Source organism: Mesoplodon mirus, assembly GCF_964341445.2.
Source record: "Mesoplodon mirus genome assembly, chromosome: 3".
NCBI lineage: Eukaryota > Metazoa > Chordata > Mammalia > Artiodactyla > Ziphiidae > Mesoplodon > Mesoplodon mirus.
The window spans coordinates 57822778-57841387 of NC_138978.1; the positions used below are offsets into that span (position 1 = coordinate 57822778).

The window sequence follows — 18610 nt, forward strand, 5'->3', positions numbered from 1 at the left end:
CTCCGTTAAATCGCTCTTTTATTTCTGGACTCTATTCTGTTCCATTGATCTGTCTGTAGTTCCCCTAACCAATACTACACTGTCTTGTTAGTGTAGCTTTATATATAGTAAGCCTTTTAATCAGATAATGTGATTCCTCCAATTTTATTGTGCTTTTCCAAAGTCATCTAGTTTCTTTCCCTTTCTAAGGAAATTTTAGGACTAGTCTACAAAAAGTTTATATATCTACAAAAAGTTTTGCTGGAATTTTGATTGATTTTGTGTTAAATGTATTGATCACTTGGAGGCAATTGATATGTTTATTATGTTGATGCTTCCAATCCATGAACATGGTATAGCTCTTCGTTTATTTAGGCTTTCTTTTATTTATTTCATAAGCATTTTATATTTTTTAGCATACAAATCCTATACATTCTTTATTAGATTTGTATCTAAGTATTTTATTTTTATGAGCTATTGTAAATCTATTTTTTAAAATTTCAGTTGAAATAGTTGTACATTGCTAGTATATAAAAATATGATTGATTTTTGTGTATTGGTCTTATATCCTGAGGCTCTTTCTAAACTAATATATTAGTCCTAGGAGTTTTTTGTGGTTTTTTTTGCTGTACACGGGCCTCTCACTGTTGTGGCCTCTCCCATTGTGGAGCACAGGCTCTGGACGCACAGGCTCAGCGGCCATAGCTCACAGGCCCAGCCTCTCCATGGCATGTGGGATCCTCCCAGACTGGGGCATGAACCCGTGTCCCCTGCATCAGCAGGCGGACTCTCAACCACTGCACCACCAGGGAAGCCCCCTAGGAGTTTTTTGTTTGTAGATTTCTTAGGATCTTTTTCATAGAAAAACATGTCATCTGCAATAAGGACAGTTTCATTTCTTTCTTTTCAATCTGTATGCCTTTTCTCTTTTCTTTCTTTATTGCATTGGCTAAGACTTCCATAGTTATGTTGAATAAGTATGATGAAAGTGGATATCCTTACCTTGCTCCCAGTCTTAGGGAATAAAGCGTTTATTCCTTCACCATTAATGCGATGTTAGCTGAAAATGTTTTTATAGAAGCCCTTTATTAGGTTTGGGAAGTTTCCTTCTATTCCTAGTTTGCTGAGAGTTTTTACAGGATCCTGAATTCGGTGAAATATTTTTTTCTGCATCATCCTATGGTTTTTCTTCTTTAGACTGTTAATATAGTGGATTACACTGATTGATTTTCAGATATTGAATCACCCTTTCATTCTCAGGATAAACTCCACTTGGTTGTGATACGTTATTCTTTTTATATATTGTGGATTCAATTGACTAGTATATTATTGAGCATTTTTGTGACTATGTATATGAGGGATATTAGTCTGTAGTTTTCTTGATTTGTAATGTCTTTGTCTGGTTTGGGTATCAGAGCTATGCTGGCTTCATAAAATGAGTCTGGAATGTTCACTCCTCTTATTTTCTGGGAGAGATTGTATGGAACTGGTGTTATTTCTTCTTTAAATATTTGAATTTGCCATTAAAACAATCTGGATGTGGAGATTTTTGGAGGTTTTTAAGTATTAATTCAATTTTTTTTAACAGTTATGGGACCATTCTGTTTATCTATTTCATCTCGGGTGGGGGTAGTTGGTAGTTTGTGGGTTTTGAGGAATTGGTCCATTTTATCTAAGTTGTCAAATTTATGCACAAAAAGTTTTTAAAAATTGTTTATGGGGTCTGTGGTGATATCCCCTTTTTAATTCCTAATATTAGTAAAATGTGTCTTCTTTTCTTTGCCACTGGCTGCAGGTTTATTGATTTTATTGATCTTTTCAAAGAGCCAACTTTTAGTTTCATTAATTTTTCCCTATTTTTATGTTTTCAATTTCATTGAAATCTGTTCTTATCTTTATCATTTTCTTCTTTCTGCTTACCTTGGGTTTATTTGTTCTTTTTCTAGTTTGTTAAGGTAAAAGCTTAGGTTATTGATTTGGGACCTTTTTATTCTAATACTAGCTTTAAAAATCAATACCTTTTTTTGTGGCTCATGCTTGTTTCTTGTATTTTATTAATTTGTATACATGTCTGTACTCTCCTATTTTAAACTCCTTGAGTACAAGGATCTTATCTTACGTGACAAATCTGGGCCTACCTAAGCATCTTGTACTATATGTTTAGTAAGTATTTCATAGAAGGCTTGAATGGAAGGATGGATGGATGAAAGGAGAGTTAGTGAAGACAATGAATATAAATTATTTCAAAGATATCTTCGATATTAAGAAAATATACAGCAGGAGCTACAGGAGTCAGGAGTGTCAAGGGAAGGAAACAAAACAATTCACTCTGAGGAAAAATTGCTAAAGCCAATCTAAGCTACTTCTGATAGGGAGTATTCAGAATCTCAGTGTGGTATACAGAACTGTCATAGTATGTTATGTTCAATTCTACAGAGTGGGTGAAACAGAGACTCTGTTTCCTAGACAATTCAACAAAATATTTTAATTTGTTAGATAATTTAAGCAAAACAATAATTTGGAAATAGTTACATCCATGATTTTCTCAATTCCTTTTTTATTTGTGATATACCTGAGATACTTTCCTGTGTTGTTAATTCATTGTCAGAGCCTCAGGATAGCCTTCTTTTCTTATTCTGTCTCTTGCTGACCACCTGAAGTCACACTTTAGGCCTCTAGAGAATCAGGCCATGAGTTTCTTTTCTAGACTTCTCCATAAAGTTAAAGCATCTGTGTTAGTTTCCTATGGTTGCTATAACAAATTACCACAAATTTGGTGGCTTAATACAACATAAATTTTCTCCCACAGTTTTGGAGGCCAGAAGTCCAAAATCAGTAACACTGAGCAAAATCAAGTTATCATTAGGCTGTGCTCTTTCCAGAGGTTCTAGAGGAGAAAGTATTTCTTGCCTTTTCCAGCTTTTGGTGGCTGCTGGCATTCCTTGGTGTGTGGCTGCATCACTCCAAGTTCTGCCTTTATGGTCATATGGTTTCTCCTCTTCTGTAGTCAAAATCTCCCTCTTTCTCCCACTTGTAAGGACACTTGTGATTGCATTTAGAGCCTACCTGATTAATCTAAGATAATCTCCCATCTCAAGATTCTTAATTATATCTGCAAAGTCCTTTTTTTGCCAAAAAAGATAACATTCACGGGTATCTTTTTGGGGGGCATTATTTAGCCTACCATAGCATCTTGATTTCTTAGTCAAGAACACTGATGAAATGGGATAACAGAAGACATTCATTATCTCTTTAAAAATGTCTTTCATAATCTGTATTTTAAAAAGCTTATCTTTTTGTCATTTATATTATTAACATTTGCATATCAAATATTCATATAAATTAATTCAGACTAATATCCTTTATAGTAGATTCCAAAAATGAATTCTAAGGGAAAAGTCCAATTTATCATATATCCATCTTTTTCACATAAAACTTCATGAATAACCATTTGACACTGAAACATGAGTGCAGAAACTATTATTATTTTGGCAAGGAACAAACAATTTCAGAATTGCTGACTACAGATATCCATTAAGTTTTATTCAAATAAGTTTTAAGCACCTGAATAACTTACAGGTGCAGATAGAATAGATATTGAATGGTTTTATATTACTTACACATGTATGAACAAGTCATTTCAGCAAATTATAAATAGATCAAAATTTAACATAATGAACTAAATCTACAGCCACAAAGAACCTATGATTTAGGTTTAACAAAAGAACAAAAATGACATTTGCAGTGTTGTTCAGTATTAATTTGTATGGGGATGTGTAATCATCAATTAGTTATTTGACAGCTACAAATAATTTAAAATTCTTGTAGAAGATTATCTACGACTTACGTATTCCATCAGATTTCTCATAATTGAGAGACCTCCTTACAGGCCTAGTAGAACACTTGGGTAGGAGAGAGATTTGGGTGACCATTCTAGGCCTAAACTGGAGACCATTCCGATATTCCTCAATATATACTGTTCTGCTATCACTTGACACCACCAGATAGGAAGTTGAGTGTACAAAAATAATGAGCTATGTTTTGTTTTTAACTACAATATGATACACATTTTTATTGTGTGCCATATAGGGTCTTTCTAAGGCCTTGTCTACATGTTGTTAATTACTTTTCAGTGTTTTTTATTTTGATAATCAGTTTCTGTATAAGCCATATAACCAGTGTTAAATGGCTAATGCCACTAGATCACCCACTTCACCACCCAGTGTTTCCATTATAAATTCCATACATGTCTTTTTCATTATAAAATGCATACCATCTGCAATTTGTTGAAGTCATCAAAGATTGATATCCTATGGTAAACACATTTCTTTAAATCATTATAGTTGGAATGCAAATGATGATTTGTGAAGGGTGAAGGTAAAGCTGCTTTAATGAACACTGTATTTGGAAATGGGATTTGACCAAGCATTATATACTTATCTATCAACGATTTAACCTAACTTCCATTTATACACACTTGTATATGTAGACAGAGAAATCATTCAACTCTTTCACAAAATTGCCCACTGCTTGTTCCTTGACCTAGATCAAACTTAACAAAATTCTGGATAATTTGGTTTATAGGAAGGCTCCTAAATGGCATATTAATAACTTACTTAAAAAGCAAATCTTCCTTGCCTTTGAATGTAACCTAATAGGTTTGAACTCAGGTTTATGGAAGGCTGGATAACATACAGAAGAAACACATCTAAATCTTCCTGTTAGGTCGATGTTCCTAAAGAAGTTGTTTTTCAAAGGTAGAAAAGCCTAACTTTTTCACACTGCAGTTCTTGGCCTTTAAATGTTGGGGTTTCTCAGAGCTTGGTATTGCACTCTCTGTTTTTTTTCTGTACTCTATATTCTCTCCCTGGGTGATCTCATTCACTCTCATGTTTTCAAATGCCATCTATATGCTAATGGGTTATAAGTTCATATCACTTGGCCAAGTCTCTTTTCTAAGCTCTAGACCTCTATATCTAACACATTATTCTATAACTCCTCTTGGATGCATGACAGGCACCTCAGACCTTACATATCTAAAACAGAATTCATGATTATACTGCACTACCCTCCAACCCCACATTTCTTATAATAGTCCCAGTCCCAGATTGCCAGGAGATACCACTCCTTTTCACTTACCCTATACATACAGTCTATCAGCAAGTTCTGTTGACTCTACTTTCTGAAAATATCTTGAGTCTATTCACTCCTATATATCTCCTTTGACTTCAACCTAGTACAATCCAATATAGTTTTCCACTTGCCTATTTGGTTTCACTTCATCCACTTTCTTTCATTCATACACACAGAAGTCAGAGTGATCTCTATAAAATGCTATTATGATCATAGTATTCCTCTGCTTAAAACCCTTTTGGAAAAAAAAAAAACCCTTTTGGCATGTTACAACAGGATGAACCTTGAAGACATTATACTAAGTGAAATAAGCCAGACACAAAAGGACAAGTGTTGTATGATTCCACTTATATGAGAATAGAATAGTTAAATTCATAGAGACAAAGTAGAATGGTGGTTCCCAAGTGCTGAGAGAGGGAGGAATGAGAGGCTATTATTTAATGGGTACAGTGGTTCAGTTTGGGGTGATGAAAAGGTTCTGGAGATAGTGGTAATGGTTGCACAATGAATGTATTAAATGCCACTGAATGTACTTAAAAATGGTTAAAGTGGTAACTTTTATATTATGTATATTCTACCACAATTTAAAAAACCTTTTGACATAAATCATGACATAAATCTATGACATAAATCACAGCAAGATCCTTTTTGACCCACCTCCTAGAGAAATGGAAATAAAGACAAAAATAAACACATGGGACCTAATGAAACTTAAAAGCTTTTGCACAGCAAAGGAAACCATAAACAAGACAAAAAGACAACCCTCAGAATGGGAGAAAATATTTGCAAATGAAGCAAGTGACAAAAGATTAATCTCCAAAACTTATAAGCAGCTCATGCAGCTCAATAACAAAAAAACAAACAACCCAATCCAAAAATGGGCAGAAGACCTAAATAGACATTTCTCCAAAGCAGATATACAGACTGCCAACAAACACATGAAAGGATGCTCAACATCTTTACTCATTAGAGAAATGCAAATCAAAACTACAATGAGATATCATCTCACACCAGTCAGAATGGCCATCATCAAAAAATCTACAAACAATAAATGCTGGAGAGGGTGTGGAAAAAAGGGAACACTCTTGCACTGCTGGTGGGAATGTGAATTGGTACAGCCACTATGGAGAACAGTATAGAGGTTCCTTAAAAAACTACAAATAGAACTACCATATGACCCAGCAATCCCACTACTGGGCATATACCCTGAGAAAACCATAATTCAAAAAGAGACATGTACCAAAATGTTCATAGCAGCCCTATTTACAATAGCCCGGAGATGGAAGCAACCTAAGTGTCCATCATTGGATGAATGGATAAAGACGATGTGGCACATATATACAGTGGAATATTACTCAGCCATAAAAAGAAACGAAATTGAGCTATTTGTAATGAGGTGGATGGACCTAGACTCTGTCATACAGAGTGAAGTCAGAAAGAGAAAGACAAATACTGTATGCTGACACATATATATGGAATTTAAGAAAAAAAAATATCATGAAGAACATAGGAGTAAGACAGGAATAAAGACACAGACCTACTAGAGAATGGACTTGAGGATATGGGGAGGGGGAAGGGTAAGCTGTGACAAAGCGAAAGAGAGGCATGGACATATATACACTACCAAATGTAAGGTAGATAGCTAGTGGGAAGCAGCCGCATAGCACAGGGAGATCAGCTCGGGTGCTTTGTGACCGCCTGGAGGGGTGGGATAGGGAGGGTGGGAGGGAGACGCAAAAGGGAGGGGATATGGGAACATATGTATATGTATAACTGATTAAATTTTTTATAAAGCAGAAAAAAAATATACAACTTGTTAATCAACTATACTTCAATAAAAAAAAAAAAAGAGCATGAAATTGGTTTCAAGAAGATCTGAGACCCAAATAAGACTTGGAGAATGCACACTAATGATGTTTCAGGCAGAAGAAAAAATGAGAATCTCCAGAGATGTGAAATCCTATGAAAAGTGTGAGAAAAACACAGCTTTCAGAAAGCAGAGCAACAAATACAGTCACAAAATCTAGTAAAAAAAAAAAAAAAAAAAAAAAAACCTTTTGGTTGCTCATTGCTATTGTGATACAAGATCCTAATGTTTGACACCAACCAGAAGGCCTGACATGATTAGGCCCTCTACCCCTCAGTTTCTATGCTACAGTTACACTGATTGCTCTTTAAATCCTCGATGGCACAAATTTTCCTTCTTACTTCAAACCTGCCCCCTTAACATTCCTTCTCATGGAATGAAATGTTCTTTCCTCCCTTTTCACCTGGCCAACTACTGCTCATCCTTCCAGCCCTCAGCTTGTACATCAGCTCCTCCAGGGTATTTTCCCTGACTGGCTCCAATGATAGATCCTCCTATTTACATTTTAAAGCACCACTATGTATTTGTAGCACTTATCACAATTATGATTTGTTATTCAGTAAAACTCTGTGGGATCAGGGACCATTTTGACTTGTTCACCTAACACCTTTTAAAGAGCTGGTGCTTAGTAGCAGTTCAAAACGTATTTGTAGAATGAAAGAACCAATACATGAATGAATGAATGCCATCTAAAGGACAAAGGATAACTCATTAATGAAATAACATGAGAATTACCACTTAAAAGAGGTAATAAAAAGAAAAAAATGTGTTTTTATTATTATAAAAACAATACAAATTCCCTATAGAAAGCATGGAAGATCCAGATAAAGCATAAAGGAATATATAAGAATTACCCTATCCCACAACCCAGAAGTAATCATTGTTATATATGTTGATCTATTTCCTTTTAGTCCTTTGCATGTATGTGTCTCTAAAAGAAAGAAATCAAAACACTCAAGTAGGATAATACTATATACACAATTTTGTTTCTTTTATGTTACACTATTTACTTAAGCCCATAATATAAGTAATCCTGAGTTAGAATATCTTTTGATAAATCTTTGACAGCATCTTGGGTTTTTATTAGGATTAATTAGTGAAAGTAGATATATTGTATGAACATAAAAAAATATGAATCAGAAAAAAGATGAAAGGGGCACATATCTCAGTATAATCTAACTGAAAAGAAGACAAATTACTTTTTCTATAACAACTTAATGTTTTCTAAACTTCATTCTGCTCAGGTGGCAGAGACTTAGATTTCTGAGTAGATACAAATCTTAGTCCACAGAGTTAGGTGTTCGGGAAATAATATTTATTTCTCTAGAATTCATCTTGATTTCTATTTCATTTGCCTGAGATAATCCATCTGGGACTATCATTAGGTACAGTTAGCTTATATAGCACCAAACATTGGGGAAGAATACCTGGCCTCTGATACCAAATGTCTCTGGAGGCACACAATCATCCTGTCGAATTCTTGACTATTGGTCCACACTGCCAAGAATTCTCATTTCTATTTGTATGGGCACTTCAGGTCCAATGGCTTCTTTTCCCACTTTACTTGCCACCCAGGAGGGAACAGGAATCATTCTGCTGCTTTTCTCAATACTACAACTTGGAAATCTGTAAGTCAGTTTTTGAGTGCAGGTAGAATATTCGAACATGATGGGATATAACTTCCATGATTGTTCCATTATGTGGCAAAATGGACGTTATCCAGGTATGTCTGATCTAATCACACAGCCCTTTACAAAGCAGTAGTTTTCTCTGGCTGATGGTGGAAGAGGGAGTCAGAGATTGAAGCCATGAGAAGGACTCACTGTAGGTGGCCTCTAGGAGCAGAGAGTGGAGCCTGGCTGACAGCCACCAAAGAAACAAGGACCTCAGACATACAACTGCAGGGAAATGGATCCTGCAACAATTTGAATGAACTTGGAAGCAGATTCTTCCCAGAGCCTCCAGGTAAGAGCCCAGCCTAGCCAATACCTCGATTTCAGCCTTGTTGTACATGTAGTACGAACATTCAACCCAGCCAAACCCGCCCAGACATCTGACCTACAGAACTGTGATAATAAATGGGTGTTAAGTTGCTGACTCTGTGGTAATGTGTTACACAGCAAGAAAAATAATATAAGGGGATTACATAAAAGCATGGTTACCAGGAGGAGAGGATCGTGGGGACCACCATCTACAGGAGCCCAGTCAAGATCCGCAGAACCACCCAGTTACCTCATAAAATCATGGGCAATAATAATAAATGGTGATTGTCTAAGTTTAAGAGTGGTTTGTTATATAGCTAAAGCTAATTGTTACAACTTCTGAGGTGAGAGAAGTATGGAACAAGTCCTCTTAAATGAAAAGCCCCATCCTAGTTCCAAAGATAGGGAAGAATAGAGAAAGAGCATGAGACCTGAAGTTGAGCCCACCACTTTATAATAATGAGTTACCATTTACTGAGGAGCTCTCAGTACTGTGCGAGGAGCTCTATATTCAATGTCATTGAATCCATACAACTCTGAGAGGTTCGTATTTCTAAGACTCAGTGATCCTATGCTATATTTTCATTTTGTGGAGTCAGGTAACCTTGATTACATTCACCATTCTATTCTCAATCCTCTAGTCTATAAAATGAGTTTGATTATACTACTTAATTCACAAGATGATACTACTCTATAAGCATCATGCTGCTTTACTTACATCAGCTGATTATGATTGAATCTGTTTGGATCAGAACATGGCTAGTTTCTAAAGGGTCTCAGGTGAGTCTACTGTGTATGCATGATTGAGAACCAGGGACATACAAAACCCCATTAATTCTTGCAGAAATTCTCTAAGATAGGTTTTGTGTCCATTTTATAGTAAAGAAACATATGCCCACAGATATTAACTAGCTTTCCCTGGTTAACACATCTTGTAAATGATACATTTCTCAAGCAGAGGAGACAACCACTCTCACCAAATCAAGGGAAATGTTGAACCTAAAAGACAGAAGATTCCTACTTAACAATCGAGCCTCTTTCATTGACTCTGTATCCTCCAACCCTTTGTGGCCACCTCAGTTCTTTTTGATCTCTTCACCAATTTTGTACTACACGAATAACTGGTGATAGTAACACTCAGCCTTACCGTGTATTTGTACATATGTTTATCAAGGCTTCCCCATACATTTCCTAGTTCTCAAACGTGGTGACATGCAGGCAAATCATGGTAAGAGCCCTGGCTTCGGAGCCACATCCACCTGAGTTGGCCTCCTGTGTATACTTATCTCTGTGGCCTTGACTAGTCATTTTATTTTATTTAGTTATTTGTTTGTTTGTTTGCAGTACGCGGGCCTCTCACTGTTGTGGCCTCTCCCGTTGCGAAGCACAGGCTCCAGACGCGCAGGCTCAGCGGCCATGGCTCACGGGCCCAGCCGCTCCGGCATGTGGGATCTTCCCGGACCGGGGCACGAACCCGTGTCCCCTGCATCGGCAGGTAGACTCTCAACCACTGCGCCACCAGGGAAGCCCCCATTTTATTTTTTGAATCTCAGTTTTGTGAGCATGAAATAGGGGGAAAAATAAAACCTGTACTTTAGAAACATTATACTCAATAAACATTATATTCAATAAATCTTACCGATTAGTACACCCACCCTAACCAAATGAAGTGTGGCCCATCAGTAAACAGGTGGAAAGTAGTAGGTTGAATTAGACCTTTGAATTAGACACAAATACCCTAATATTTAGAGAATAGAAAAAAATGAGTCAAAATCTAGCTAAGGCTGACACTTCCATCCCTCAGAACGCGTTTCCGGAAAGTTATTTACACATGAAACTCCAGCTTAACCACAGGAAATGTTGTACAGATCTTCTTCCACTTAGGGTTACCTCCTGATAAACCCACTGTTAGGTGAAACTATCATAAGGGGAAAACGCATTTAATACACCTAACCTAGCAAACACTGTAGCTCAGCTTAGCTTACCTAAAAGAGTACTTACTTTACCCTGCAGTTGGGCAAATTCGTCTAACACAAAGCCTATTTTATAATAAAGTGTTGAATGTCTCATGCAATTTATTGAATACTGTACTGAAAGTGAAAAACAGAATGGTTGTATGGATACAGAGTGGTTCCACGTGTATTGCTTGTTTACCCTCCTGATCAAGTGGCTGACTGGGAGCTGGGGCTGGGTTTGCTGTCACAGCTCAGCATCTCCAGTGTACAGAGTACCTACTGCATATTGCTAGCCTGGGAAAAGATCAAAAATCAAAATTAGAAACACGGCTTCTACTGAATGCTTATTACTTTCACACCATCATAAAGCGGAAAAATCCTAAACTGGAACCTTCCCAAGTCTTCTAAGTCCGGCGGTCCCTACTCTATTTTTCCCACTCTGCCTCAAGTCCTCGCCCTGTGACCCGGTCCCTACCCCAAGCTCTGCTCTTCCACTTATGGGAGGAGTTGCGGATTTCATTTTACAGCGGATGGGTTTACGAGGGGAGGGTAAATCAGAGGGCAGGGTAAATCAGAGGGGAGTGTAAATCAGAGAGGCTCCACCCATCACACTGGAGGCCTAGGGGTGGGCGCTCCCCATTCCCCTCCCCTCTCGGACCTGCAAGGAGGTGGGCTGGCCGCGAAGGGAGGGCCCTGTCCCCTGTCCCTTTAAGGAGGAGGGACGAGCACCGCTGAGAGAGCCTGCATTGCCCCGACTCGTCCGCGGCCTCACCACACAGCAGCTGCAGCCACAGCTCCGGTCGCCCCTCGCTTAGCAGAGTCCGCTCCGGCCCCAGGAAGCTAGTCGCCACCATGGTGAAGATCGTGACCGTTAAGACCAAGGCGTACCAAGACCAGAAGCCGGGCACGAGCGGGCTGCGGAAGCGGGTGAAGGTGTTTCAGAGCAGCGCCAACTATGCCGAGAATTTCATCCAGAGTATCATCTCCACCGTGGAGACAGCGCAGCGGCAGGAGGCCACCCTGGTGGTGGGCGGGGACGGCAGGTTCTACATGAAGGAGGCCATCCAGCTCATCGTCCGCATCGCCGCCGCCAACGGGGTAAGGGACGCGCCCGCTCCTCGGTCGCCCCCGTCGCCCGCCCGCCTTCTGCCTCACTCTTGCGGGGCCACTTCCGCGCTCGCCGCTTCAGTCTTCACCCCCACAATTCTCTGCGCTCGCTCTTCCTGGCCTAGCGGGCCGGGCGGAGGTGGTCCAGGGCCGGACAGTGGCCACGGAGCGCCGCAGAGCTGCTCTTCTGCCAGCTCCTCCCATCCCTCGTCGTCCCCCCCCTCAACCCCGCGGGCGGGGAGGCCTGAGGCGAAGGGCAGGGCTTGACCTTGGGAGGCCCGCCCCTCCGCCTCCTGCGCCTCCCTTCTTTCTCCTCCTCCCCCCTCCCGTCCCCCCGCCGCCTTCCAGGCCTCTGACATTTACGTTAACCTTTTCTGCCGGTGAAGATCCAGTTACCGAGCAGAGTGCAGTCGCCTTAGCCGGGAAAGGTTAGAGGCCGCCGCCTTGCTCAGAACCCCCTTGCATCCCGCCGGGTTGCCTGCTATTCTCGTCCGGGACTGGCGCTTCCCGCTGGCTGCGAGCTCAAGGCTTTGGGCACCCGCCCCGCTGGTGGTCAAGCGCTCAGTTCTGAGGAGGCGGTCGCAAAGTCGCTTTCCCCGTCCCCAAAGTTTGCTGGGACGGAGCTTCTGCCTCTGCCCTGGCGCGGCCTGGTTGCTGGGGGGCAGGCTTTTGAAAAGGGTAGTCTTTGCTCGGTGTTGCTTCTGGATCTGTTCCACCGAGGGGGCTGGAGCTGAATTTCCATTAGAACCGAAACCATCTACCCAAGGGCGCTCTTGTGTAAGCAGTCGTGGCAGGCCAGGAAATTAACGCAATACCTTGGTTCCGCCACCACAGCTAAGGAACGTTAAATGAGTTAATGGGGCAGGTCTACTCAGGTGAAACCTTGAAGTAGACTTTTCAGTCAACCTGGTACGTTTGCGAAAAGGCGGCTTTATAAAGTAGGTAAATTGGGGTGATTGTTTACTCTTATAAAAAAGTTTTCTAACGAGTTTTTTTTTAAGTTTTCTTTTTTCTTTCTATATTTAACATAAGATTTGACTTACACTCGCCTCTTCTGGAACTCAGTAATATTTAGTAATATTTTTATCCATTTTAGCAGTACTTTATTTCTCTTATTAACATACTGAGTGCCATTTTGCCAAGCCCTGTGAAAAGTACTTCCCTGCAGTATCTCATTTATCCTCCTGTAGCCTTATGAGGTAGATGCTATTATGGGCATCTTCAAGATGCCAGTGAGAAAACTGAAGCTTAGGTAGGTTCAACAGGAACTCTAATGGCAGCACTGAGAATCTAGTATAGACCTGCTAGTTCCAAGGACTTGAACAGTTTCTGGGAATGAAGAGACCCTTGAGTCTAAAGATGTATTTTCCAGCTGTCTCTCAAATCTAAACTGGGAACAATCTACATCTGCCTCTCTGGATCAAACATTTATAAACATCAGTGAGAGAAGATTGTCTGGATTTGTTTTCTTTATGCTCCTGAGTTTTCAGACAACCTCACATTCCCTTGAAAGAAGAATGAAGAATGAACAAGACCTGTATCCCAGTACAGCTCTTGTTCATTTCCCTGTTATCACATGTGCTGAATTTGCACTTCTTCAGCAAATACTGAGCCTATACTATGTCAGAGAAATGGGTGGAATAAAAAGATGATTTAGAAGCAAGATTTGTCCTTAAGGGGCTTACAGCATAGTGGGAATTTAAGGGGTCCAACTGGAAAACTGTCCATTTGAGAGTAGCGTGGGGTGGAAGAAAAGAATTAGTTAAGGCTAAAAATATGTGTTCTTAAAACCTCTTCACCCTTTTGCTTCTACCCTGTTGCTTTCCCTGCCCCCTTTTAGCCAATCTTTGTAAAGATTGTCTGCATTCACCATCACAGATTTCTTAACTCCCGTTCACTCACCACCTTAATGCAGTCTGGCTTCTGTTTCTTCCACCACTCCACTGACATTGCTCTTGCCAAGGTTACTGATGACTTTCTGGTTGCTAAGTCCATTGCACACTGTTTAGGCCTTATCTTATGTGACCTGCCTGTTGCATTTGGCACTGCTGACTTGGTACTCTTTAAAAATTCTCATTCCCTTGCCTTGATCACTGTCTCCTGATTCTACTCACACTTTCTGAGAGTTCCTTCATGGACTGCTTACTCTACCCACATCCTAGCTATTCCCTAGGTTTCCATCCTCAGCTCACTGTTCTCTGATTTTATTCTCTCTCTCTCTCATCCCTCACCAGGGATTTAAATATGCTGCTCTTTCTCTTCTGGTGCAGTCCAGGTAGCATCTTCAGAAAGCCTTTCCCAGCAGCCCCTGTCTGCCACTCTTCTCCCTTAACTGACCTTTCCCCATAGATACCTCTAGAATAGATGAAATTGTCAGTTTACGTGTGACACTCCCTCGTACCTAAGGCAATGCAGCATTCAGTGAATCCTTGTTCTGTTGCCCTGAATTATGAATTATGAAGTATATGGAAAATACTTCAAGTATATTCCAGCACTTAAAGCCAGCATATAGTTTATGACCCATACATTTATTCTCATTAAACATTTATTATGTGCTTACTTCTTATCAGTCATTGTGCTTAGTACTTGGGATATAATACATTCCTGCCCTCAGTAAATACATAGTCTAGAAGGGGAGGTAGACAGGAATAAGCAGACAGCACAGTGTGTTAGGTGTTGTGAGGGAGTTATGTGCCAGATGCTGAAGGGTCAAGAGCATGGCAGGCTGTACTTGGGCGCGGAAGGGGAAGCGAAAAAGTTTTCTCAGAGGGGTGGTAGTGGAATTGAGGCTTACAGGATGAGTTGGAGTTTCTAAGGTGGATTTGTTGGGGGAGGAATTCTAGGCAGAAAGAATAAAAATCATAGGAGTTGGGGACAGTTCTCTTGGGCAAGTTATTCAATTTCTGATCCTTTTTCCCCCTTGTCTGTGAAGACTGGAAATGGTAATAGGTATGCAGTGAGGCTCTTGTGAGGATTAAATGAAACAACATATTTAAAAGTGCCTGGCAGCCCCTTTTCACCTGGAAACTGTTTGAATGGCACTTGTAGGGAAACCTCAGGATGAGTCTGAGGGCAGGACTTTCTGTTATCAATGTTCTCCTAATATGGGGACACTAAGTTAATCATACCCAGCCTGAGGCACATATTAATGCCCATACCCCATAGATCTCAGCGTTGTCTCCTACCTTCCTCTTACCCTCAATGGCCCCAACCAAAATAGAGGAATACCTTGTTAGTCAGAACCCAATTGGGTACAAGTGACAAAAACTTAGATTAGCCCAAGCGAAAAAGGAGGGAATTTGGGATACCTTCCAAATGCTCATTTACTGCTTAAAGCTTTACCCAGACTGCAGAGGGGGAAGGGTAAGCTGGGACGAAGTGAGAGAATGGCACTGACATATATACACTAGCAAATGTAAAATAGGTAGATAGTGGGGAGCAGTAGCATAGCACAGGGAGATCTGCTTTGTGACCACCTAGAGGGATGGGATAGGAAGGGTGGGAGGGAGGCTCAAGAGGGAGGAGATATGGGAACATATGTATACGTATAACTGATTCACGTTGTTATAAAGCAGAAACTAACACAACAATGTAAAGCAATTATACTCCAATAAAGATGTTAAAAAAAAAAAACCAAACTTTACCCAGACTGACAGTGTCCTCAGCCACTCCCTGCGGGAATCTAGTATTTGGAACACAGTCCTGGCGTATCTGTGTTTGCTACTGTTTAACATCTCTTGCATTCCAGGAACAGAGGGGGCAATTCCCAGTCTCTTTTCCTGACTCTGTGACTGTGGGCCAGGGACACCTGAAATGTTTGCTGTAGTGAGAAAATAAAGCAATATGTGTGGAAGTATCTTGTAAAATATAAAACGTGAGGCGTTTTTCGTGTGGTTGCTTCCTGCAGTGTGTGAAACAACGGAGTTGGAGGGTGGGGCTCTCTCCAACCAGCCTCTTCAACCTGCTTCTTCAACATGCTCTGCTCTCACATCTGCTTCCACCTGGAGCGTTCTTCTCGCCCCTTCACCTTCAGGTCTGGGTTTAGTTGGCACCCCTCTGCTCCCAATCCCTGAATCAGGTGCACCACTCTTCTGCTCTCATAACCTGTCTTGCTCACCTCCATAACAGCGCTGACTGCATCTTATAGTGGTTGTTGGGTTGCTTGTCTGTAACCCACCTGGCCTCCAACACAAACCTTCTTGACTGTAGGTCTCAAGTGGATGCAGCCTGGGCTTGTCTTGTTCTCTGCTTTATCCCAGGAGACCATTCAGATTAACTGCGAGTTATCTTGAGCTCCCCGCCAGTGTTTGTGGTCCTCACACTGGTTGGTTTGGCCCCAGAATGGCTACTCACCCCGCTGATTAAGCCCATGGGACTCACACAATGTAGTGACCATTTCAGCTCACTCTTTAGCAACACAGGTGTTTGTAAGCATATTAGAGTTCAGTATAAGAGACTGATATTTATTCAGAATCAACTCCTACCCCCAAATCCTTATCCCCAAATCCTACCAGGTAGTGTGACCCAGGAGGAAAGTACTCCTTGGGCAGAATCATTCACACTCAACAGCAGGCAAAAACAAATTCATGTATCAGTTGCCAAAATAAGCCGTATGGTATAATCTATAGGAAAACAGGATCTCACCCTCCCTGTATGCCGCTAACAACAGTTTAAAAGGAAGAGTTCAAACTTAACCCTGGGAAGATTTTTATAATGTATGGATAGTCATATCAACCCTGGGGTGGTGGAAATTGATATTTCCCAATATCTTTCTGGGGCCCTCTTGCAATCTCACATGACTCTTTTGTATATTAAAAGCTCTGAAAGTTCTACTTAACATTGCCCAATCCGGTTTTCCCAAGCTTTTAAGTAAGATATAACAATCCCTGTAACTGCTTGCTCTGGGATATACTTATTTATGGTAAAGATCAACTGGATGAAATGTCAGAAGACCAGAGTCCTGATTCCAACTCTACCATTTCTAGCAGGTTGGACAAGTCAACCAAGTCTTTCTGTACCACCACCTACCTGTTACATTTCTTCTTTTCAGAAACACTTTGGGGCACTCATGAAGAAGAAAAAGGAAGAAATTGTTTCCAGTATGAAAACATAGTGTTCAAAGTGTTTCAGACTCATTGGCCTGACCTGATTGACATTCCTCACTGTATTTATTCAGGGCTTCATTCACCTTTTCTATCTTGTGCCTCAGGAACTCATCTGAGTGGTGATTGGGATAAGCATTGGGAAGGGAGACTTCCAACAGTTGAAGTTAAAAAAGCAACCAAACCCTGAGGCAAAAGCAACCCCTTTTCACCCTTTCCAAACATCCCCCCCACCCCTAGGGCTACCCTGTTTGTGGTCCGTCCCATTTGAGGACACCAGGTAAGAAAAGTCTTCTCCAAATTCTCCCAACTGAAGGTAAGCCCTCGATTACTTGGCGCACTCAGGAGCCATTTTAAAAATTTTTTTTATTTTTTAATTTGTGTGTGTGTGTGTGTGTGTGTGTGTGTGTGTTTTTTCACATCTTTATTGGAGTATAAATGCTTTACAATGTCGTGTTAGTTTCTGCTGTATAACAGAGTGAATCAGCTATTTGCATATGTATATCCCCATATCTCCTCCCTCTTGAATCTCCCTCCCACCCTCCCTATCCCATCCCTCTAGGGGGTCACAAAGCACCGAGCTGATCTCCCTGTGCTATGCGGCTGCTTCCCACTAGCCATCCACTTTACATCTGGTAGCGTATATACGTCAGTGCTTCAGTAGCCATTTTTAAAGTGTGATTCCCCACTTTAACCACAGCTCCAATGGCCACAGAATGACTGGGTATGTCTGTGTCAACTTCAAGGAAATTTAAGGGAAAATGAATGGATCATAGAAACTTGCCTGCTTAACTTTCTTAGAGGTGTAGCCCACTCAAATCATTCTTCTGAAAGCTTTTCTGAAGTCTGAAGGGGTCCAGAATACATCACTGTGGCATAAAAACTATTTCGAGCTGAAGGCCTTTGAGAATAGGCATTTTTCTGAACCCCTTTCTCTGCCTAAAAGCAGAGCCGCCTCAGTTGTCATAAGTCCCATCCCTGGGAGAGAGTTTTTGGAAACCAAGGAAAATTGACTCAGCACCACACCTAAACAGACATTATCACAAAATTATAATATCCCCTACCCATTCCTTTAAGGCCCCATTTATCTTTCCTAAAAGTCCTTTGTTTCTCCAACACTGATAACCACAGTGAAAGTTCTCACTAGATAGAGTTTTGAAGCCTGAAAACATTAGCTTTTATTTTTTGGCCTCTATGCTTTGTCCCTCCCCTGATTTCTCTGTCACTGATGGTCACTTTAAGGCAATAGGAAAAGCTAGGCTGGGTAAACAGTATCCTTAATGGGTTATTTGCTGGTAGGCTAGTTCCCACTGTGTGGCAGAGAATCCCAGGAAAGATTTAAGCCTTTTCTGCTACACCTGCTGCTTCACGGGTAGCTGCTTTAGCGTAGGTACACAAATGGTCTTCATCTCAACTCTGCAGTGTACAAATTACTGGACTTGGGCAACATGGTGTACAAGGCACAAAGAAAACTTTCCTTAGCAG

The 18610-nt window shown here is 40.7% G+C and overlaps 1 protein-coding gene across 1 annotated transcript in view; it reads left to right on the forward strand.

Annotated features, from left to right (window-relative positions):
- Positions 1–11556: 11556 nt before the first annotated feature.
- The window catches only part of PGM1 (phosphoglucomutase 1), a 56712-nt gene continuing 49658 nt past the window's right edge, over positions 11557–18610 (forward strand). The window contains exon 1 of the mRNA XM_082614904.1: positions 11557–12014. Coding sequence (XP_082471030.1) covers positions 11769–12014 — 246 coding nt within the window. The 5' untranslated portion in view covers positions 11557–11768. The remainder of the gene's footprint in view (positions 12015–18610) is intronic.